We start from the raw sequence: 24,385 nt of genomic DNA on the forward strand, positions 1-24,385 counted from the left end.
CCTACCACGACTCATCCTGTCTGCTATACCCGACAATTTCTTGGATCTTCTTTTTCTTTAGCCAACTCACTTGGTTCCCAAGGAAAGTGTGTATTACCATCTTCCTTCAGGACACAACACCTGATCTGGTCACTCCCTTAAGGAACCCGAGAACAAATAGTACCCATCAGAAGAAGCTTTTGGATTTTTTGTCTCTTTTTCGTCAATCAGATTAGTTCTATATTATGAATCAGTAGATGGGTACACCACTTATTACTCCAGCAGGATGCACAAGACAGGAGCAGAAGCAAGGCAGGGCAAGAAGGAAGAACAGGGGTACTTAGACTCACTAGTGGATGTAAAAGGAGCTGAAGAAACAAGGTGTATTCTGGAATAATCCTACTTGTGAGAAGTGCCAGAGGAGTAACAAAACTCAGGTTTTGAATACCTAGAGATTGTGTTTTATTTGACTCTTATTTTGGTATAATACTGTTTAGTAAAGTTAATTTATTACATAGCTATTAACAAGTAATTTTTCTGATTACTTTAGTAATGAATTATGGAGTCTGATGTTTTGCCAGAATTAATATGATTTATCTTTAAATAAGGTGATTTAGTTTATTCTTGAGTGTAGCTTAGTTCTTACATACAGGATTTGGCTCTATATTATTTAAAGACAAAGGTATATGATTTTCTTGGGTAAAAGTCTGTATTTTATTGTCAGATGTAGCCACAATGGGAAGTGTATCTAATTCTCATAAAGAGGTCGGGGTGTGTTTTGTAGGTTCACACCGCTACTATGCCATGCTTGTGACTTCAGTGGGTTTCTGTAAACTACATCACATTCTTTGTGAGCACAAGCTGCAAGTCAGATTCCCCTGCCTTAGTAGTACTAGTCTGACTTAAAAGACTGGGCAATTTAATTTGAAATTAACCACATCCTGAAGCTATTCCAGTGAGCATATGCATTATATATCCTTTGATCAGTAAGACAGCTTACTGCTTTCAGTAGAGGACCCAGAAGTGAGGTTACCATTTGCTTTCAATACTTGGATCAGACTTTTTCTGGACTTGATTCAGCTTTTTGTTACAATGCCATAAATCTAGGTTAACTCCAGTAATGCTGTAAGTATTCTGCAAAATTGTTATTTAATATGAATTTCCTTTTCAGTATGAACATTTATGCTTTTTGTTGTAACGCATATTTTATGTTCATGAAAATAAGGTTTTGAATACCAGTAAAACAAATTTCTGTCTACACATACTCAGCAATGTAAAAGCTATCAGATTCTTCTATTGTAGTAGCAGGCTGAAATTTGCATCAGTTTTCTGATTTATCAACCATTTCAAAAGAAGAATTGGAAGGGCGACAATGCCCAATGCTTTTCACACAGAGATTATGTGACACCATGCATTTTAGGGCTTGCTCTCTGTCTCTCAATGTGATTTTCATCAATGAACAGATCTTGCTATTAGCTCTTGTGACTATTTCATGATTGTCACACTTTGTACATGTGAATATTTAGGAAATCTTGAATCTAAGGGTTAATACTTTCCTCTCCCCTTGGTTTGCTTCTGTAGTGTCTTGCCAAAACTACCATTACATCAAAGGCCTTCTAGTCCTCCCAGAACACAGCCGTTCTTTGATCTTATAAAAATGAGCAGGAGAGGAGCAGCAGTCTGAGATCCTCTGTCCTGTCTGCCTCACCCTTTCCTTTCCTTTCATCAGCAAGCCAGTGTGTCACATCCCTTTGCTGGGGGTGGAGGACTTTCCCAAGGTTCCCCAAGTCCTCCCTCTGCTCACTCCCACCATGTAACTTCTGCTGCCTGACTGCTTGTAGCCAGCTGGTTCATTTCTCCTGTTGCTCACCTTCCTCTTCCCTTCTTCCTTGATGTTGTCTACTCCCCTACGTATCTATTGCTCTTGTTGAATACCCTGCTACTTGTCCATCCTCTGCCCCCTCCTATTTGGTGCTTTACTTGTTCTTTTAGTTTTTTGTTAATATGTCCACCTCTAGTTTTCTTTTGTCAACATTGTGATTTTTATTTTTTTTTCTGTAAAATAATTTATTGCTGTTGGGAGTATGATTCATACTCTTTTCTCACATTCTGGCTCATTCTGGATTTTAGAGTAGGAACAAAAAAATGCTGAAATAAATAGATTTACAAGATTCTGCACAACTTTTCTAATTTACACAAATAATTTAAGGCTGTGTGCTTGCATAAAGTCCACAAACTAAACATATATATGTATATTTCTAATGTCACCTCTCTAATCCCACTTGCCTCAAAACTGACATATAACATTATTTTTAAAATTACTCTCTATTAAAAAATGCTTTTCACTATTTTTTGAAAAATGAATTGCTAATTTAATCTAAGAAATAAAAAACCATGCTGTTACAAAAGTATATACGCTTGTGTTGAGACTTTGAATGCTAAATTTGCAGATAAGTGTAATCAAGAATATCTTATAGTGTATTTGTTAAAGAATATTTAAAATATTGGCCTAATAATTTATTGCTAAATTGCCTGTAAGAAACAGTTCACAAAATGTAGGTAACTCTCTAAACTTTATTAAATTGCTATTTGCTTGGAGGTCAGAATGCCAGTTTTATATTTATTTGTTGAGAAATAATCATGGTGCGTGTCTAACAACTTGGTCTAAGAACTTTGTAGTTTCTCCAATGGTGATATCAGTAATAGACAATACAGAACCACAAAATGGCTGAGGTTGGAAGGGAAGTCTGCGGGTCATTTGCTCTAACTCTCCTGCTCAACAGGGTCACCCAGAGCCAGTTGCCCAGGGCCGTGTCCAGATGGGTTTTGAATAATTCTAAGGATGGAAACTCCACAAGCTCCCTTGGCAACCGGTGCCAGTCACCCTCACAGTGAAAAAGTGTTTCCTGTGTTCAGATGTAACATCCAGTGTTTCAGTTTATGCCCGTTGCCTCTTGTCCTGTCACTGAACACCATGCAAAGAGCCTGGCTCTCTCTTCTTTACACCTTCCCTTCAGGTATTAGTACACATTGGGGAGATCTCCCTGAGCCTTCTCTTCTCCAGGCTAAACAGTTACAGCTTACTCAGCCTTTCCTTACAGGAGAGATGCTCCATTCCCTTAAAGAATGTTAATTGCCCTTTGCTGGACTGTCTCCAGTGTCTCTCTTGCACTGGGGAACCTAGAACTGCACCCAGCACTCCAGATGTCTCTCACCAGGGCTGACTAGAGGTGAGGGATCACCTCCCTTGACATGCTGGCAATACTCCACCTAATGCAACCCTTATGTTCTCTCAGTAGAAAGCTCCTTTCGATACTGTGAAGTTGGGTTCCATGTGTTGTAAATATTGAACATTTTTGCCAGATTTTAATAAACCAAAATCCTCTCAATTTTCCATTAGAAAAAGTAATAGAAAAGATAAATCTTTATTACAAAAGACTGTAATTTTTTAGATATCTTATTTCTCTTAGTTTAACTAGGAGTAGTAATATACAGTGGTCTTAATTTTCTCTTTTTTTTTTTTTTAACACACTGTATATGTATGTAAATACAATTTTAAAGAGAGATCCTATATGTTCCATCCACATGTTTCTCTTTAGGAATGTTGGCCTTTCATCTGTAGAATGTGTATCTATGAGTTCTTCCACAGATAAGTAAGACACAGATACATGTGTTATGGTAAGCTTTTTTGTTTGTTTAATAAGTCACAAAACAAGTTAAAATGTTGACAGCAGACTATTGACTAAAATGTTTCTGAAGTGCTGCTAGTTCCTTCATTTTAGATTTTTTTTTTTTTTTTTGTATTTGATCAAATTATAACCTTAGGAACACAGATATCAGATACACGTATAGTTGCTACCACACGTTATTTTTTTCTTTGATTGTTGTGCATCTTTTGATTAAAATGGGGAAATCTATAAGCTAAATTCCTAATTGTTTTCCTACTCTAACAATAATTTGCTGTGAATCCTTGCTAAATCACTTCTCTTTGTATTTCAGTATTTATCAGCTGTAAAACTGAATGATATTTCTTCTTTCCCATGAAGGCTGTGTTAATTAAGTTTTTGTAACGCATTATGGAAGGCTTAATGAAATACTGCTAGCATACAGAACATTAACTTAAATTACATGTAAAGATTTTTAGCCTGCAAAGCTCCAGAAAGTTGAAGATAACATTCATGAATGAATGACAAGGAAGTCTTTATACCTTTTAAGAATGTGTGCCCACTAACATTGTGTTTCTGTACACACTCTGCCTGTTGTGTTGTATTTCTTTTAATTTCCAGTAATTGTGTCTGGATGTCTTTGATCAAAATCTTAGTAAATGATAAAGAATAGCTTCTCAAAAACTAGTCCTGTGGACACCCAGTAGTACTCAGAGCACTAGCTGATGATTCACAGAAAGCTGGCTTGCCAAAAGACCACGCTGTCTCCTCCACATTTCCAGCTGCTAGTATGCATCAAACAACTAAAAATTCATTAAATACTTTCCTAATATTTTTTCCATGTAAACAATTCCCATAGTTACTGCAGGGAAGTTATGTGCTCATGAATGAGAGAAGAGATGGTCCATGTCATTGCAAACAGGAAAGAAAGCATCCATGAAGCTCTCAGTTAAAATGTGGTCCACTCCATGCAAAAACATCTGGTGTCTAAATTAAAAGTTCAGTTAGTTTGACATTTGCAACACTTTATTAACAAAGGTTTTTTGTTTTTCATTAGTATAAGTGTAGTTTTTGCTTAAAAAAAAAAATCTTACTAGTTAAAACTTTGATGAAACTATACAGTATTAAAAAAGGCCAGTTGAACATGTTGTGTAACTTTATATATTCACGTGTTGCTTATCTGTAAAGGTAAATTGATTTCTTGATGTGCTGAAATAATCAAAACAATAGTATAATTGTAGTAATGGTGTACTTGGAATATAAAGATACAAAATACATTTTTTCTTTTCTCTTAAAGTTCCCTCTATACATATGATGTACTAGATTACAGGATGTCCTAGCTATCATGGAATTTGCCTGGCATATGAAAGTCAACAGAGAATCTCAGACTTCTTAAGTAGAACCACAGTCTGTATAAAAGAACGTATGAAGTATCAGTCTAGTGCTGGAGATCGGAGATGACAATGCATAGTAAAACAGAGGTTAAAAGGGAGAACAAAGGACACCTTTATACATGCTGGCAGCATCCTATTCTTGCTATTTAAGTATTCAACATGCTAAGGCCATTTAAAAATAAGTCATCGTAGGTCACCTTTAACATTACATCTTTTATCTGAATTGTGAGTAACGGCCTACTGACATGCATTGCAGGCAGTTAAAATTACAGTCACTTTTAATCTTTTAATGGGTATTCTTTGGGGATTAGCTAACTGATACTTAAGTCAGCTCTAATTTTCAAAAGTATCTGTGCTATACAGATAGACATTTGTTTTTCCCCTACCTCAGAAAAGAAAGGGGCGCTGTACTTTAAAGTCAATGAAGTTTAGTTTCTGGTTTATGTTTATGTGTTTTCAATGTATCAACTATAAAGGCAAACTTTAGGAGGACTATATACAAACCTGCTTTGATTTATTTGCATTTAGCATTGCAGCTTTGAGACTAAAAATAAAATGTGTATCTGATTTTGATTTAATCTGTCCCTTGAGACAGTGTGAAACTGCCTGTCACCAAGAATATGTCAATATAGGAGGATTAACTGTTCACAAGCAGTTGAAACATCAAAGCGTTTGTATGAAGTAATGGAAAATGAGTAATTTGTTTTATCATTCTCTGCTAAAACATAGAACGCTCCTTTTCAAAGTAAATAATCTTTATTTTAAAACCAGAAAGATTAATAGCACTCACTCTATGAAAGAGACTGCTGTTAAATAAAATACCACTAATACTGCTTCAGTCAGTACAATTGGCGTTTCTTCCTCTTATCGGTACCATCAGTGCACTGTATCAGTACCTTCTGTTCCTTGTTAAACAATGAGCAGGCAGATGGGATTGCCGTCTTCAGGATTATTTGTATGTGTTATGGTATACAGCTTTCCGATTTCTGGGAAAAAAGTTAACAGTACTTAATTGCCCTCTATGTCAGGTGCTTCTGATATCCTTTTTCACATTTTATCTGTGCAGCTAAATCCATCTCTTTTATAGAATAGAGTGTAATCATTAATGATACAAATATGGCATTTGATCTATGTTGAGGAGGTTGCTGTGCATTTCATTAAACTACCAAACCAATTCTGTGGGCCAGCTAAAAACTCTTTCATCACCATTCCCTCCCATTCTTTATTTTGTTGCTGCCTTCTTTATTAAATTTCCCCTAATAAACCTGTCTTTTTTCTTTTTCTGTTTTTAACAGCTTTTTGTAAAAAAACCAAAACAAAATAAAAAAAAACCCCACTGGTGAAGGGGCTGGAGAACAAGTCTTATGAGGAGTGGCTGAGGGAACTGGGGTTGTTTAGCCTGGAGAAAAGGAAGCTGAGGGGAGACCTTATCACTGTCTACAACTACCTGAAAGGAGGTTGTAGTGAGATGGGTGTGTATCTTTTCTCCCAAGTAACAAGCAATAGGACAAGAGGAAATGGCCTCAAGTTGCACCAAGGGAGGTACAGATTGGATTTCTTCACTGAAAGGATTATCAGGTACTAGAACGGGCTACCTAGGGAAGTAGTTGAGTCACCGTCCTTGGAGGTATTTAAAAGACAGGTAGATGAGGTGCTCAGAGATATGGTTTAGTAGTGGACAGGTACAGTTGAACTCAATGATCTTAAAGGTCTTTTCAAACAAAATGATTCTATGATTTTATGATCACTGCCATTCTTTTCATTGAATTTAAGAAAAAGGCGCACATTTCTGTCCCTTAAAATGTTAGCATGTTAGTTATCCTAACACTTCATGAGCTGTTCAGAAGACTCTGAGAATTTTAGAATCTGAAAGGAATTGTACTGGTTAAGACCAAAGGTACATCTAGCCCAGCTATAGACATCACAACTGGCAAAATAAAGTGCTCAGGGAAGAGTGTATGAACAGGACCAGCTGCTGGGCTGCATGCTGCATGGCAAATAAACAGGAAGAATTAGAGATCTGTGTGCAGATCCAGGGCTTCGATCTTATTGCAATTACTGAAACATGGTGGGACAGTTCAGACAACTGGAATGTTGCCATAAATGGCTCTAAGCAAAACTTTTGATAGTGTCTCCCATGACATCCTCATTGGCAAACTCAAGAAGTGTGGACCTGATGATTGGATGGTGAGGTGGATTGAGAACTGGCTGTATGGCAGAGCTCAGAGGGTTGTCATCGGTGGTATGGAAACAAGTTGGAGGCCTGTATCTAGTGGTGTCCCCCAGGAGTCAATACTGAGTCCAGTGTTGTTCAACCCATTCGTCAATGACTTAGATGAAGGAACAGAGTGCCTGCTCAGCAGATTTGCTGATGATACTGAACTGGGAGGAGTGTCGGATATGCCAGATGGCTGCGCTGCCGTTCAGAGGGACCTTGACAGGCTGGAGAGATGGGCAGAGAGGAACCTCATGAGGTTCAACAAGGGAAAGTGAAGGGTCCTTCATATGGGAAGGAATAACCCCAGGCACAGGTTGGGGGTTGACCTCCTGGAAAGCAGCCCTGCAGAGAAGGACCTGGGAGTCCTGGTGGACAACCAGTTAAATATGAACCTGCAATGTGCTCTTGTGGCCAGGAAGGCTGATGGTATCCTGGGTTGTATTAGGAGGAGTGTGTCCAGCAGGTCGAGAGAGGTGATCCTCCCCCTCAACTCAGCCCTGGTGAGGCTCTACCTGGAGTATTGTGTCCAGTTCTAGGCTCCCCAGTACAGGAAGGTCCTGGAACTCCTGGAGCGTGTCTGGCAAAGGGCAACTAAGATAATTAAAGGACTGGAGCATCTTTCATATGAGGAAAGGATGAGGGAGCTGGGCCTGTTCAGCCTGGAGAAAAGATGACTCAGAAGGGATCTGATTAATATTTATAAATATCTAAAGGGAGAGTGTCTAGAGGACAGGGCCAGACTCTTCTCATTGGCACCCAACAATAGGACGAGAAGCAATGGGCATAAACTTCAGCGCAGGAAGCTCCACCTGAACATAAGGAAGAACTTCTTCACTGTGAGGGTGACTGAGCACTGGAACAGGTTTCCCAGAGAGGTTGTGGAATCTCCCTCCCTGGAGATTTTCAAAATCTGTCTGGACAAAATCCTGGTTCATGTGCTCTAGTAGTCCCTGCTTGAGCAGAGTGGTTGGACTGGATGACCTTCAGAGGTCCCTTCCAACCTCAACCATTCTGTGATTCTGTAAGGTGAAGCATGAAGTATGAATGAATACTGCTTTACTGTGGTAAAAGTTAAATGGTTGATTCTTGTAAGAGGGAAACATTAGATATTGATAGATACACCTAGGCAATTTTACTTTGAAGTGGAGAAGTGGAGTAGCATTTGAAAAAAAGAAGATATTTTATAGCTATACAAACATTTCTACAGTAAGCTGTGAAGAACACTTTAAATGCAATATGTAGGCCCCCTGCCTGATTGCATCCTGAAAATAAGAAAAAGGATCCATTTTATATTAATTATTAAACTGCAGGTTCTGTAATTCTTTTCTAGTAAAGAACCAGATATGTTACAGCAAAAGTAATTTTTTTTGTCCTTATGAAATCGTAGGTGACTTTTTAAATGAAAAAACTGATTGCAAATTAAGTTACACATTAAAATACAAGACTCTTATGAAGATAATACAATAAATTTTAGGTTTTGGCCAAACACTGCTAGCTAAGTGTGAAATCTGAACTTCCTTTCTCAAGCAGCAGGTGAGAAAGAAGAAAGTACTCTTTTTTTGTTAGAAGAAATAACCTTTATTAATTCTGACTTTCAGTTTTGCAAAACTGATTTGCCGTACTTTATTCACTGAAGTCAGCACAAATATGCACCTTTCTTCCTTCCAGGCTTTTTCCAGCATTTACCGTGGTCATTTGTCAACATTGCAATTAAGGACTTTTTTGTACTGGTGTCCTCAGTGCTGCCCATTTCAAGAAGTGGTTTACCTATCTTCCAGGTGTAACTTTGTATATTTAGTCTTGTATAATTCCTGTATTTTTTTAAAGAATAACATTTTCTAATCTAACAAAATTCATGTGTGAGTATAAACGAAAAGCAAAAGTACTCATTTTGTTTTGGGTTCATACTTAAATTATCTCCACCTTTTTTTCCCTGTCTCATATTTATTTTCTTGTTCCTGCTAAATGACTAAAGATTCTTTCTTTCACTTTTGACAGTTTTTCTTGTGCTCCTTGAAATCTAAATATCCTTTCTCAGTGGTCAGTCCTTTTACCCCACTTTGTAGGCTTCTCTCTCTTCCTTTTGTTCTTGAAGCAACAAATCTTCCAGCCCTCTCATAAAATTCTTTCTCCTTACCTGGGATAATGGAATTGATATTGTTCTAGCACCTTTGACTGCAATTCTTGTTCTCTTCTGTGCTGTGTGAAGAGTAGAAAGTATCCTGGAAAAAAAGGGCCAGATTTGGGAATTCCCAAATATCTTTCTCCTACTGTATCTTGCATTCCTAAAAAGAATGTAACAGTAGGATAAGAGAACCCTTTTTTAGCTAAGTATATGATCTAACGGTAGAAGTTTATTCCTAGAAGGTGGGAGATATTACTTGAACTTCATTAATCTCAGAAGGAAAAAGAACCCAAATATCTGGAAAACTGATTTAACCAGGTGGTTGTTTTATAGAATTAGGTCCTAATATTGTCAGCGTATTAACTGCCAGTACAAATTTTTCATAATTACAGAAAATTACATAAATGCTTTTTACACATATAATATTTTTCCATATAGATGATTAAAGAAGTAGAAAAACCAGTCTCACATCCACTACCTAATTTTAGTTTATTGGGACTGAATATTGGTTACAAGTTCAATTGTGAGATGCAAATGAATTCTATTGTTTATGAAACTTGACGTTCATTTGTTATGGGAAGCATACGTCTTGGAACTGTTAGGAGCGAAGCAGACAGCAAGACAGATATCATTGCTTCTAAATTGATGGTGTGTCTGCATTTAAGTTACTCTGTTCAGTTCTGGTTCTCCACTCCTCACTCCCCTTCTCCATCTTAAAAAAAGACAGAACTAGAGAAGCTACAAAAGACTTAAGAATGATCAAAGGCATTAAACTTCTTCCATGTGAGAAGTTGTTACTAAGTACGCTAGGACTCTTCAGCCTGAAAAACATATGAATAGTAATGTTTGCAAGAGGCCTGTAAAATGAGAAGCTGCAGAGAGAAGATCAATAGAGATTGGTTGTGCACTCTCTCTTATAGTACAAGAATGAGAGAACAAGTAATAATTAAGCTAGTAAGAGGTTGGCTCAAAGCAAAACGTGGTGGATTTTTGTGTATTACATTATTGTAATCTTCACATATTAGATTTCTGCAATTTGCAAAGTTGCTTATAAATAATGGCTTGTTTAGTTCATTGTGCAGGTAACTGCTTGTCTGTATAATTAATAGCAGCATGTAGGAAAAAAGATCTGTGGTCAAATGATAGTCATGGTAGCAGTATAGATATTAATTTTAATAACTTTGCTATTAATGCATAATTATATATAAATATATAATATTTGTATGTTGCTTTATATATGTACAATATATTACATATAATGCTACTTAATATAGTACTAAATTATAAATGTACCTATTACATAGATATACAATGTATAGTATCCATTCATTTGTACTGTGATTAAGATTATTAATAAAAAATTAATATAAAATATTAATATTGTTATCTAAGCTGCCTGCTCATGTGAATATTCATTTAATTGCTATTTGTCCCATTTAACTTTTTTAATAAATTTTTGTGTGATTGAGTTTTAACTAAACAACTACACTTAAGAGCTGTGCATTTAAAGAGTCACATTCTTCTGTAAAGTATTAGCTTACATGAATATTCACTTTTTTAATAACAATGCAGTCTGTAGACAGTTCCTTCAGTATTAATCACAAGTGAAGTATTTTTGTGGTTTGCTAATACTACTGGTGTTTCATAGTTTGTTATATCCAGCATAGGACACTATTACAGTCTTGACTCATTGGGTTGCTTTTGAAGATTATTAGGGAGCTTTATGTGATACAAAACACAGCTTTTTGGAGTAGACTGCACTTGTGCTGAGAGGTTCTCACTGATCTTTCTTATCATGGTGACTGAAAGTTTAGTCTCTTCAGAACTTAAGTCTGAGATCTAAATGGGACATTGGGATATTTCTCACATTGGTCAGATTGAGACTTTCCAAGACTAGGAAAAGAGCTTTTGTAGTTAGGGGCAAGTTAACTCAGTTTGCACAGACTTTACAGCATAACAACATAATATTTGACTTCAGGATTGATTAATTTTGTTTCTTATATAGATTTTTGCTTTAAAGTTCCAGGGCAGTAACATGGTTAGCAAAGGCCATTATTGGTAGATTGCACAACAGATTAACAGAACCTTATCCAAAGAAATGTGATTTGTGGAATGGTGGAGGAAATACCAAGTGTTGTTCAGAAAGTACAAACAGTATTGTTTCTGCTGGCTCTTAAGCAAATAGAAGGGCAGCCTTTGAGAAGCTTCAAAGGCATCTGGTTTATGTGTCATGACTGCTCTTTATGCGTGACCAACCAACTTCGCCTATGCACAAAACCCGAAGCATGATCCTCGTTTTCTTCAGTTCTTTGCATCCTGCTATAGACTAGAGTTTTTGCATCACTGGCGTGGAAGTGGAGTCTTGTTGTTGAGTCCAGTCCTAGTTCTCCCTAGAGTGGTAATTCATCTTTCAGCAGTACATACATTTGTCTAAGCCAAAAATATGAAATTTGATTGTTCTATATTTGGCTAAGTGCCAACTGAGCATATTTGAGTTTGCAAAAAAAAAAAAAAAAGTTTCTACTATATGTTTAACTACAAAAATATAGACAGTGTGAGTATAGATTTATATTTTTGTTAAATGTACTTTACTCTCTGAAGTGAAATACAAGAAAACTTCATTCTGAAGGCTACATAAACTCCAAAATTATAAGTATTGTTCTCCTCAATAAACTGGTAACTATTCATGGAGATTCAAATTAAGCAAACTGCTCTGTATTTTATTTCATCTTTTTCCTTAACGTCCTGTTTAGTGTTGACCGGTTTAATTTACAGACACATACATAGCTACAAACCTGTTTCCATGCATATAGTAGGTTTTTAATATTTGAGATGGCTGAAAGAATTGATTAATTTTTTATTTTTTATCTTGTGTTCTGTTCTTTAGAGTACTCGAGTAGCTTTAGACCATCTGGAGGCTGTTCCTGAGAAACTGAGCCTGTTAGAAGATTTTAAAGATATTGGAGTGAGAAAGATTTCATTTGAGTCTTCCAGTAGTTCTAAAATATGTTGGTTAATTAATGTCCTCTCTGTATGTAAAGATAAATTGGTTAATAAGATGTTTAAAATTACATAATTACATACAATATAAGCAAAACCATATAGAAATTTATTTTTATGTTTATACAGATCTTTTTTATGTTATTAATTATGACTAAATTAGTAATACTGCTGAGGTGCTCCATAATGTAAGCAAACATTGATAACTGGGGATAATAGGTCAAGTCCTAATTACTGGTTCAGAATATTTCTATTGAGTGATGAATTCTGATTTTACTTGTTAAAAAATGAAAATTTTGTAATGAAATAAATCATGCTAGTTATTTCACTGAAATATAAGTGAAAATAAGTGAGCTTTACAGCTTTTTTTGTTTGCTTGATTTTGATATAATGCTAATAATTGTCACTTATTTTCCCAGTATCACTATCAAATCAAGGTGTATTTTTTTGGACACAGTGGAACATATTGACAGTAGTGGTGGCGTATTGTCGAGAGTGATAAGCCTCAAATTAGAACTTCAGTGGCTGGGTGGCTAAACCACTGTATTATTATTACTTTCCATACATGAAGTAGGTGGTTTACTAAAAAGTAATTTTGATCCTCATTGCACAATATAAATTTTAAATCAGTATTAAATCACAGATCAACAAATACATAATGATTTGCATTTTATTTGCTATCTAGAATTTCTCATCCTGAAGTAGTCATAAACAATTCAAAACATACTTGTTTGGAACACTGTTTATTCTAAGTGTTCTTGCACGAGATCATGTGTTAATAATTGTATACTATTTTTTTACTATCATCATCAACAGAGTTAGGGACACAAATGCTGATTGAAATGTGTCAGATTGTTTTAGAAAAATATTACTGAGATGTATAGTTTTAATTTCACATTCCATTTATCCCCAAAAGAGCCTTCTGCACTGAGAGAGGTTGACATTTGCCTTCTGTTTCTGATGGTTCTGCACTGCTGAAGGAAAAATTCTGCTCTCAGCTAGGCAGAGCAGAAGCTTGAATGGGGGGTTTCTGCAGTCTCCTTCACACTTGCACTCTCTTGCCTAATGTTACTATAAATGACATTGCCATTTTCTGGTTTGCTGTAGTTATCACTTAGCATTTGTGAAACTGGAACCCAAATGCTTTGGTTTAATTTGAACGCTGTCCTTCTCCCTGATGCTTAGTTTTTTGAAGACTGTTTTCTTAAGATGAGCCTCTACCAACTACTGTGTATTGTTTAATAAATAATTTATCGTTTGTGCATTTATTATTTAAGACAGCTAAGCTTTATACCTTAGCTGTGAGAATGATGTTAGTTTAGAGTTTCATTAGTTCTTCTATTTGAAAATACATTGGATTTTTTTTGTACGATACCATATTTTACTCTCAAGTGCTATGCATGAATGAAATATTTCAAAGCCATTCATTGCTTTCCACTACTGGCAAGTTCTTCCCTCAGTGTTTTCATAGGAAGGGAGAAGGAAAGAGAAAGTAAATCTTTGATAATGCCTCACAAGTTGTCTAGTAGTTGTATTCATTCAAGCTCATCATTAGCTAGTTCAGCAAGAAGCATTATGTTTTCTTATTTGAATATATGTTTAGTCCATATCCTTAGAACACTTTTTTTCTTCAAGTGCTTGTTTCTATAGTACTGTAATTAATTTTGCACCACTACAGAATTCCTTTGTTAGAAGGTATGATATTACTGAATTTTGGAAAGAGTTACAAGAAATCATTCACCAATTAAGGAAGTGGCTGTTCACATTTTAACCTTTTTTCATTTTAACAATACTTTTCTATACAGAACATTATGCTTTCATAATGCCCCTGTATTTCAACCTCTGAAAGTTAGTTATGAATTTATTGAAATTATATTCTGTATTGAAAATCCTTGGTGATACTTGTGTTTACAATAGCCAGCCTATATTTATTGATTTTCATATTGCAAAATCATTTAGATCTTTTAATGCATTTCTAGGAGTCCCATTGCCGAAGGGAGATGATTGAGGAAAGGTATACGAAGTATAAGGAAATAGTGAGTTCTCTACAGCAACAGCTGGAAGATTCAAAACAGAGAGTCCGACAATTCAAGGTACGTATGTGTTCTCCACTTTTGTTTTCCGATTACTTTCAATCAACAATGGAAACTTATTTGATGTATATTAACTCCTAGTACAAATGCAGTCTAAAATCACACATGAATGTTTCTGTTTGATGTAACTACTATTGCTGATGTAAAATTTGATGACAGAAGTGTTGTCTACATTGTAAAGTACCATGGATACTTTCCTAAAATCTTTAAAATTTCACAGAAAAGTGTCTTACTCCTCTCAAGTGTTTGTTTACCTGCTTTGTCAAATTGTTGTCTACACCAATTTTTTTATTGGTTTGTTCGATTTTCCCTTGTCCTTTCATGTAAAAGAGAAATATAGAGACCTGTTTCCTCCATTGAAAGGATGATTAATTTGTAGATCGTGTATAGTGGTTTTTCAGTAATTGATCTTTGCATTCTTTACAAAAGATACTGCATGATGTCTATTTCATACATAAATGAAATCCAGGCAAACAGAGGGGAAGTGATTTGTTAAAGGTCACTCAGCAGCCTGATAGCAGGGCTAAGCATAATTTCCTAACTCCCTGCAATACAAATTCAATGCTCTTGTTTAGAGACATTGCCTGTAATGAGCTGACTTTTCCAATTGTTAACACACATTCTTTCTCTTCATATTAGCTTGTTTATTGTCATATCACTTCTCACTGCATGTCATTGTGATAGCAGCTTACTTCAGCAGAACTACAATTTCTTGTGGATGTGGTTGAAATAAGTGATCAGAAGTGAAGAATTGTGCTAGTATTATCACAATTAAATCAAGATTCATTGACAATGAGTCTTACCAGTGCCTCTAAGCAGTGGAGCTCAAAGTCTACGTTCACACACAATGTATCAAAAATCTTTAAGCTGTTTGTGTTCCCTCCTCCTCTTTAGCAATTTTTCTTCTGTAAAATGAGGCCATACTTACCAGTAAGTTTTTTAAAAAGTGGAAAAGGTAAAATAAATACAGAGTATTTTAACTTAGTAAGTTGCTGTTGTAAGAAGTTATTAAGCTACTTCAACAATACATCTTGCTCTTCTGTAAGAAAGAACTGAAAAGAAGAAACAGGCCAGATTCACATTCAGTCTGTTGCTAATGATGATCTTCAGTTTCTTTAATTTCTCTTGCCTTCACACAAGAGTTACTAATTCAGTAGCCGTTGAAATTTGGAAAACATTGAAAAGCTAAGTGCAATGCAATCAACTGACAGTGGAATATAATATTGCACTAAGCTGACTGAGCTTACTGAGCTCACATTATTTGAACTCTATATATAAAGTTGATTCCGAAACAGTATTTCCTCTTTCTTTAGACAACAGGGAGCATTTAATGGCTTCCATTTAGTCAGGCCTAATTGGGTTTTTGCATGACATACAGTACTTGTTGCTGTCACGGCTATTACAAATAGAACAAAATGTTCAAAAACAAGTAACAGGTGGGTGTTCATCTGATTACAGTGATTGGGCTAGCTTAGTCTAAAAAGACCCTTTTTAGTGCTTGCCTTTCTTACCCTCCATTGGAAATAACTCAAATACATTGTTGTTTCTTTTTTTTTTTTAATTTTACTATTTGTCAGCTGGGAGTCTCTAAAATTGTTTGGTGGAAGAGTATAGGCTTGAGGACATCGAAGTTTATTCTTTCTGATAGTTTTGATTCATACTCTGTACACAATGTAGTGCTGCTGCTATCCAAAGTAAACAGGTATTTGGTAGGTGATAAGAAAGTGCATGTTTTAAGAAAGGGAGTTATTGTAAAATTTTTACATTATCCATTTTAGATAAAATTACTTGTAGAATTCATCTTTCTCCTCTGTTATGGTCTTTTTTCTAGCCTTTATTGTAATATACTTCTTTCAGCTCAGCATTAATCTCAGGCATTATCTAATCCTGTATCCTAGCCTCTTTTCATTTTAAGGAGCAAAAATGAAACCAAAGTTGATTGTTACCCTAAAAGCAGTTATTTTTCTTCATTTCTTATGATTTCATTTGTCCCTACTCGATCTTCCCATGCCTCCAACTAAAGCAAAATCAAAAGGGAAAGACAGAAGAAAACTGAAGATAAATGTTATGATGGATAGATTCAAGTATGAACAACCAACCATCTAGTCAAACACAGCATACAGATGTAATTGTAAATGAAGTGCATGAGAAAATGCACATCCTGTAATTTAAAACTGCTGTAAAGAGAAAGCCATTTTGTATTGCAGGTGCTGCTATAGAAGCACCTTGCTTGTTTAAAAGCTCTGTACTAAATAGCATTTCTGGAAGCAGAATTAAAAGTAATTTTTTTTTTTTATTCTTTAAGAATTGTTATTGTGCTATGTACACTTTAGGTATTAAGTCTCTCATCAGCGCATAAGGGGATTAATATGTATAATTCCCATTAGTCTTAATAGGAGTAAATCCCTCTTCAGTGGTGGGACAAATCTCATTGTATCTCTAAATTAATGTTGAATTATATTTTGTTTTCTGTTTGGTTTTCAAATCTTAGTATCAGCATGAATGATAAATTGCAAGATGTTTTAACAAAATTCCCCGAGACTCTTTATGATAAAATTTCAGTAGCAAAATTGAGTGTTTTGTGGTTTAATGCATTCGTGCATTATTATCTCTTATTTCAAAAAAGTGACTAATTTGGATACTAAGCCAAGCTTTAATCTTATTTTGTAAGGTATTGTAACTGGGGACTACTTGCTGCAGTGCTAATAAAGATTTACGGAGATTTTTGTATAAATGGCCTATTTAAAATGATCTTATTTTTTTAGCTTATAGAACAAATTATTTTCCTCACCAAATAGCTATGTTGTATTAGTCTTGCCACAAATAGGAACATTGTACTTCAGACTTTATTTAATGACTTAGCAAAAAAAATGGAAAAGCAACTTTCGGGTCTTTTGATATGAGAAATCAGTGAAGTCTGAGTATCCTCAGTGACAGGGAAAAGTGATATAATTTTTATTACTACTTACTTGTGGAACATCAGTGAATTAACGTGGACCGTTCATTGAATTGATGGGGAATTCATCATTCACTGATGTCTGTCCTGCCGCTATGCTTTGTTCTGAACCGTGGATGGGGTGGAAACAGGAAAAAGACATTTTTACAACTTATTGTAGTCACAAAAACTTGCAGTGCTGGCAGTGCTTTTCTCAAGGCAAAGCATTTTTTTGCAGAGGTTTTGTAGTGATGAAATGGGCATGAAATTCATAAGCAAATTAATCTGAACCTAACTGCAATACTGAGAATTCTGAGAATTCAGTATTTTCCAGAATGTGTGAAACCACAGCATATACCTGTATGTGTGCTGCTGTATGTTGTTAAAGTTTACAGCTGCTTGATATTAACAGATAAAAACTGTTTTTATTTGGCTGCCATAGGATGTGAAAATAGATGCTGAAACTTCTCATACAGAAGTGGCTGCTCCCTCTTGTAGCTGGCGAACACAAACCAGCTTTTTGTCCAGCTCCCTGATCCCAGATTCAGGTTGTAAGTATTGTTTCAAAGAAAAAATTTACAATTAATGTATTTTCATCTTTTAAAGCTGTTTTACTTGAGAGAGTAAGACACTCTACTTTTCAACAAAAAAAAAAAATGCTAGAACCTTCTTAAGAGTCCTCCTGCATTTTAGCTTTAGATATTGGATGGATGCCTTTGTCTAGGAAGTACTTCATTACATCCCACTGCTAGTTTTGGGTTTTGGTTGTTTTGTTTTTGTTTTTGTTTTTTTTTTACTGGGACATACAATATACTTTGTCATCCAAACCTACACCAAAAAAAAAGGGACTGCACTTGGATTCTGAATCTCTGCATGAAGTCATACCTGTGTAAGCTGTGTATCTTTTTCAGGGACTAGACAGACATCTTCAGCCAAAGATTGTTTCCCGGATCTTTAATTTGTAGTAGTTAGTCTTGTGCTTGTGTAGCAGTCTAACAGTGAAAGTTGAATTCGCTAATTTTACTTCTACTTCAGCAGTTGTTTTTAACTATTCTATCTCCTAGTGTGTATACAAGTTATGGTCATGAAAAGTCATGGGATCTCTGATACAACTAGGAACTGCACAGTGAAAGAAAGGACATATTAGATCTTTATTGGGTACAGGCACACCTTTGCATGAGTGTCAACACTAACTTAAAACAAAAACGTTTGGGTTTTTTAAAGGGTTTTTTTTTAACATATCAGCACATGGATATCAGAATACTTTTTCTTCAGAAGGATACGACCTTCCATTTCTTTTCAATATAACCAGTTTGTGTACTGGGAACTTATTCAGTAAGTTGCATTCTGTGTGATGGAAAGTCCCATTTCAGTCTTCATTGCACTTTCAAACCTTTGCATCTTAGAATGAGTGCTGCAGTACATTACTGCTCACCAGTAAGTCCTGAGTTGATCTGATCAGGATAATTGGTTTCTTTTCCTTTCAGAATCTGTAGGTTGTGATTAATATCTTTTTGCAGAGTATGCTGAGGAACAAAGCATAAGAGCAAATACCTCCATCTTATCTGTACTTCAGGGACACTTTCCCCTGACTCAGAGTTGTTTTTCCATTTTCCCTAACCTCATCCTTGTCAAAGTCTTGTAAGTTAAAGTACAGCTTAGCTTGTTTGGGATATAGAAAAGAAATAACCCATACCTTACAGGCATGTTGGACTAGCTGACCTACAACAGTCCCTTTGAACCTCAACACTGTAAAACCTTGCTGAAATTTGAAGATGCGGCATAAATGTTCCTAAAATATTAAAAAATTCTTATATTGCTTAACCTGAATGGAACTTGCTAAGGCTTTGTTAGTTTAGTACTTTTTAATCAGTTTTAGGCAGTTGTCAAATAGGATCCATGTGATCTGAATATCAATCTAATGAACCAGGTCTGGGTATTTATTCTCTGATTCAACTGTTTTTTACCACTAAGCTTTCAGGAGGTTTAAAAAAAAAAAAAAAAGAATAATGAAAAACAGTAGTGATTCAATGTTGGTCATTATAAAATATTTCCAAAGTCTTCAGCATTTGAGGAAGGCTCCTTTTGTAACCATGTTCAGCCATGGCTGAGTTGCTCAAAACTTTTAGGAAGGTATTTCCCACATTATAAATTAAGCTAAACTTCATATTTCATATTTTCCAAATCCCAGAATGGTGCTGAGAGTGTTTTTAGGTTTTTTTATTTTGCCCAGATGGTAAAGAGCTACTTTTAAAAATAATAACTTAAAAAAAAAAAGTAAAAAAAACAGTGATTGTGTTTCACTTTTTCCTATTTGTTTCAAGGGAAAGGAACTGGATACAAAAATCTTTAGAGTTTTAGTTACTTACTTGTATTCTATAAAAATCCATTAGTCAAATTTTCTGAGGCTAAAATAGAGAAGTAGGCATAGAACATTTTTTCTGTCCTTGGTTTTATTTGACTCTGATAGAATCATGATGGTGTTCTTAATTTCTCACTTTGCTGATTCTTTTCTCCTAAGAGTTACTGCTATTATATATTTTCTATGCATAGTAAGTAAGTATGAGAGCAAGTCAGATGCCTGTTGAAGATGCCTGATGTCATTTTACATGACCTACGGTATGCTCCTAGCTCTTATTTTAGGAAGGCTTAGGATTCCCACAGGTCCCATCACATCTTTTGCAACCCTTTGTGGATGTCTGGTAACTTGTGGCACTAAGGTATTTGAATTACTCCATAGACTTTGGTTGCTGTCTGACTGATTTACCTTTATGCTGAACCTGATCTCCACCAGTCAAATGTGTATTTTGAAATTGGTGCTATAGTTCTTGAGGACAGTGACAATTCTGCAGTGATATTAACATTAAGGAGCTTTTCTTCTAATTGCCAGTGAGTGGCAAATGGTAAAATCAGCTACTTCAGTCATGTTAGTCACATAAACACCATGAACTTTTAATTTCAGTAATGATATTAATTAGTTATAATTTGAGACTTTGACAGCGAAGTATAATTTGAGGTCTTTTGCTCCCTGCCCTCCTGTAGCTTTTAATAAATCTACCTATAAATGTCATCACCTATTTTCTGTGATTAATTTCTCTCCTTACTTCTTCAGAAGCAGAAGAATGGAGGGTTTTTTTCATTCACCTTTTGGAGCAGTTTGCAAGCCTTTGTGTTTTAATGTTTCCCCACTCCATCTCTATTAAATTCATGAAACCTTACAGATTATAGAGGCAATAAGTAGTAGTAGAAGCTCCCTTCCCAATGTGGGTCTCTTATGACTTGTAGAGAGCACCAGGGAGGTGAACAGACATGTTTGATACAATTTAATTTATCTGCAAGGAGAATCCTGGGATTTAAGTTTAAAATTATTTGAAGAGAGAGGGACAAAAAGAATGAAAAAATAAATAAGGGAACAACAATCTCCTTCATGTATCTATTTAGTAAAAAGTTGCCAATGCAGCAGGCAGTTAAAAGTAACATTAGCATTAACATTCTGTTTTATGTCTGGTCTTCATGTTTCTGGTATAATTTCTACAATTATAACAGCTTTTCCATAACAATTTTATATTTCTATACCCGTTTTCTTAGAAATTAAGTTTAACTGAGAAAATAATTTATACAAGGAAGCATTCATTAGACATGGTTTGCAGTCTGTATTATTATCAGACCAAAATGGTTGGGCTAAAAAGACATTACTAGTTGTTATCTAAAGAATAACCCTCAAAAATTGTTTTTCATGGCCACTGTAATTTTCTTAAATTTTGTGTTATAAAGGTCCCTAGAGTTACACATGCTTTGCATTAGCTTTGTGAATTGGATCTTGCCTTTCTCTTTGTACAGTTCATCATTTCAAGGTTTTAACCTGGATGGTTTCCCAGACACCGTATGGCTTTCAGGCTTTCTATTGTTGTTGAGAATTTATATTCCAGGGCTTTATAAGCTTTGACTTTATGGAGAAGAAAATAGCCACCAGTTTTCCCAACTTCTGTAACTAGGATTACAGTCTTCTCTGACCCTTTGGTTTTTGTGGTACATAACACTCTTGTGTCCACATGGTATATATTAGGAATAATATCATGGCTGAATAAAACGAAGTTGTCCTGAATGTTGATTTTATTGTTATAACAATTAACTTCTGCAATGTATGTTGATATCTGTCTTTATCCCTTTATGTATACTTTTGCATAAGTTCTTAAGACAATTTGTATTGACATTCATAAATAAGTAACTTAGTTAAAAATAAGAAGACATTGTAGCATCATGATGCTGTGGAACACAGTTCTAGAGCAAAACCTTCTAAGGCTGCTCAGGAACCTGGAATGGCTGGAAACTTGACATCATCACTTTGGAAAATGCAAATTGATTTAGTTTAGCAATGAATTGTCTTTGATTTTTCACTTTAAATACTGATCACAGGAGGTACCGTTGAAAGAGCATACAGGAGCATAGTTCTGAACAAATACTGAAAACTTTATGCTGAAAAATGATAACTCACTGTTTTACTGATGTCCTGAACACAATGATTTCATTCTCCTTCTGAAAGTGAAAACATCTCACTCCTAATCAAACTGTGAAGACTTCCTCCCTATTAAATAACTTTTTGTCATATACTGCTACAATTTTACTGGACTATTGAAAAATTGCACTCTGCGTATTTATTACAAACAATCTGATCCTTATGATATAAGGAAGGCCATTAGAAGAAGGGTATATTCTATAAGTAGATATCCACTTTCTTCCCCTTAATTTCTGTCTTTTGTTAAATAATTACTAGATGTTTGGCTATTTGGTTTTGGGTTCTTTTCCTCCAGCACTTTATTATAAGGTGTTCTGTCAATTCATATTGTCTGAATTTTGGTGCAATATAAAGTATTTAGAAAGAAGTATTAAAAATGCTCCCTGCCACGAAAGGTATATACACAGTCTGGCAACCTATGAACACCTGTTCAGTGTCACTTGTTGACTTTAGTCTATGCTATTGTTAAACATATTCCTTCAGGAATTTTCTGAGTAGTTTGTTTTGTCTTATTAAAACAAAAATGCTGGAAAATTAAGTGGGAAAGAAATGTTAGTGAGATTATCCAATTTAAAAAAAATCAGTTTTTATTTCTTCTGTATAAGAAAGCTCTTGACCATGCCTGTATTATGTAGTATTAAAACCTATTTCTCTAGAAAAATAAGTCAGTTTCTCAATTCATAGCATAATGAATATTGAATACTTATTAATAATGTATTGCTTGCGGCGTAAATTATAATATTGTATAAAGAAATAAGTGTTTTATATAAGCATTCATGGTCACTCAGCAAAATGTATGTGTTTCTCTGAAGATGTTTAATTAATTTTTTTGTCTGACCTATTTCTAGCACTTATGAAAAGAATGTTTCCTTTTGACACCAGTGCCACTAAGGAAGATTCCACTAATGTTGCTGTCAGTGAAATGAAGCTGCAAGCAGAAAGAGGGAAGCAGTAGAACATTTTACAAAAACACACCAGCTTTCTCTGTGGTAAATTCTATTCCACTATTTTTTGGTTTTGAACATTAGTAGTTCCATCTGCTATAGGAGAGATGCACCCTTAATGATTGAGCTGTTGCCAAACACTTAAATGAAAGAGCACCAAGAGTGAGTCTAATGAATTCGTGTGATAATTTATGTATTATGTATTATGCCAAAGGTTTTCTGGGATTATGCTATTCCCTTGGATTTGTTTCTGTAGTCTTCCAAAACTAAATTTATTGTATTTCTGAAATACTATGAAATGAAAGACTTGTGACATTAATCTTTCCTATGAGCTTATTTACCCCTATGCAGGAATTGGTCTGAGATTTTTTTAATAACATTTAATAACAATTTTTAATAATGAAAAAATATTCACAAATTACTTTTGTCCTAGTATTTATTATGAGAGTCATTGTACAGTGTCGTGTAGACACATTTGTGATTTTAGGTTGTTCAGTTTGCAACAATCGTTAAAGAAAGAAGTGATAAGTATTTCCTCAAAATTAGTGGAAATGTGTCATGATTTCAAGTTCAACATGTATCTGTTATAAGCTGCTTAGAATTATTCTTCTGACCAGAACAGTTTTATCAGATGACCTCTGATAAGGCACTTAACAGCACCCGAATCTCAGTCATCTGTATTAAACATGTTGAAGGGCACTACTATGTGGCTGTGAAAATTTTAATAGCAGGGTTTAATGATTTTTTATTCTGTTTTCTTCTCTGTTAGAAGAGATGTGTCGTATTGATTTTAAAATGTTATGGAAATACAATATTGCACAGTTGTATTTATTGGCATATCTGTATTCTAAACAAATTGGACACAAATCTGCATTACTGTGGTGTATCAGAGCAGAATGTAAGTGCACCAGAAGGAAATGCAAGTGTTTCTCATGGTCCTGGTTTTATTCCCCTCTCTAGTGCTTCTGGTTGATTCAGTATTTTGTGCCTTAAAAAATTTGCCAAATCTGTCAGACTACTGTCGCAACATGAACACCATTGAAACCATTTTGTTTTGTAGGTTTCTTTCATATTTAGGAAGCCTACTTCTTCTCTGAAACAACATCTTTTTTTAGAACTGTAGATGTCTTAGACATAATTTGCAGGTCACTATGTGCCATCTGAAAACAGGACTTTAAAAAAAAAAAAAAATTCTGAAGAAATGTTCTGCAGTCCCAGTCGTTACTTGGAAATCCCTTTGTATTCAGCCTGTTTCAAACAGTTTCTTGCAGAGAACATCAAAATCAGACAAGGAAATGAGGAAAAAAATTGAATTAGTTCCCCTTTCATTTTCTATACTCTGAAATTACTTAAAATAAAAAAAAAATCTAATTTGGTTAAAAAAGTTGTTCTTACCTTTTGTATGTGTATAATGCTATGCATTGTAGTGTTGGCATTGGCTTTTTGCAGACTTCTGGCACATCTGCTCATTCAGGAGGTCAAGAAAGCAAAACAGGCATATCCATCTCTTCTGATC

General features: G+C 35.0%; 1 protein-coding gene across 1 annotated transcript in view; it reads left to right on the top strand.

Annotated features, from left to right (window-relative positions):
- Positions 1-22,880, top strand: part of CEP128 (centrosomal protein 128) — a 76,992-nt gene extending 54,112 nt beyond the window's left edge. Inside the window, exons 10-13 of the mRNA XM_010175374.2 lie at positions 12,269-12,346; positions 14,361-14,474; positions 17,852-17,960; positions 22,774-22,880. Of these exons, the coding sequence (XP_010173676.2) occupies positions 12,269-12,346; positions 14,361-14,474; positions 17,852-17,960; positions 22,774-22,880 (408 nt within the window). The remainder of the gene's footprint in view (positions 1-12,268; positions 12,347-14,360; positions 14,475-17,851; positions 17,961-22,773) is intronic.
- The last annotated feature ends 1,505 nt before the right edge of the window (positions 22,881-24,385 follow it).

The sequence above is a fragment of the Antrostomus carolinensis genome, unplaced genomic scaffold (genome assembly GCF_000700745.2).
Source record: "Antrostomus carolinensis isolate BGI_N321 unplaced genomic scaffold, ASM70074v2 scaffold16599, whole genome shotgun sequence".
In the NCBI taxonomy this organism is placed as follows: Eukaryota; Metazoa; Chordata; class Aves; order Caprimulgiformes; family Caprimulgidae; genus Antrostomus; species Antrostomus carolinensis.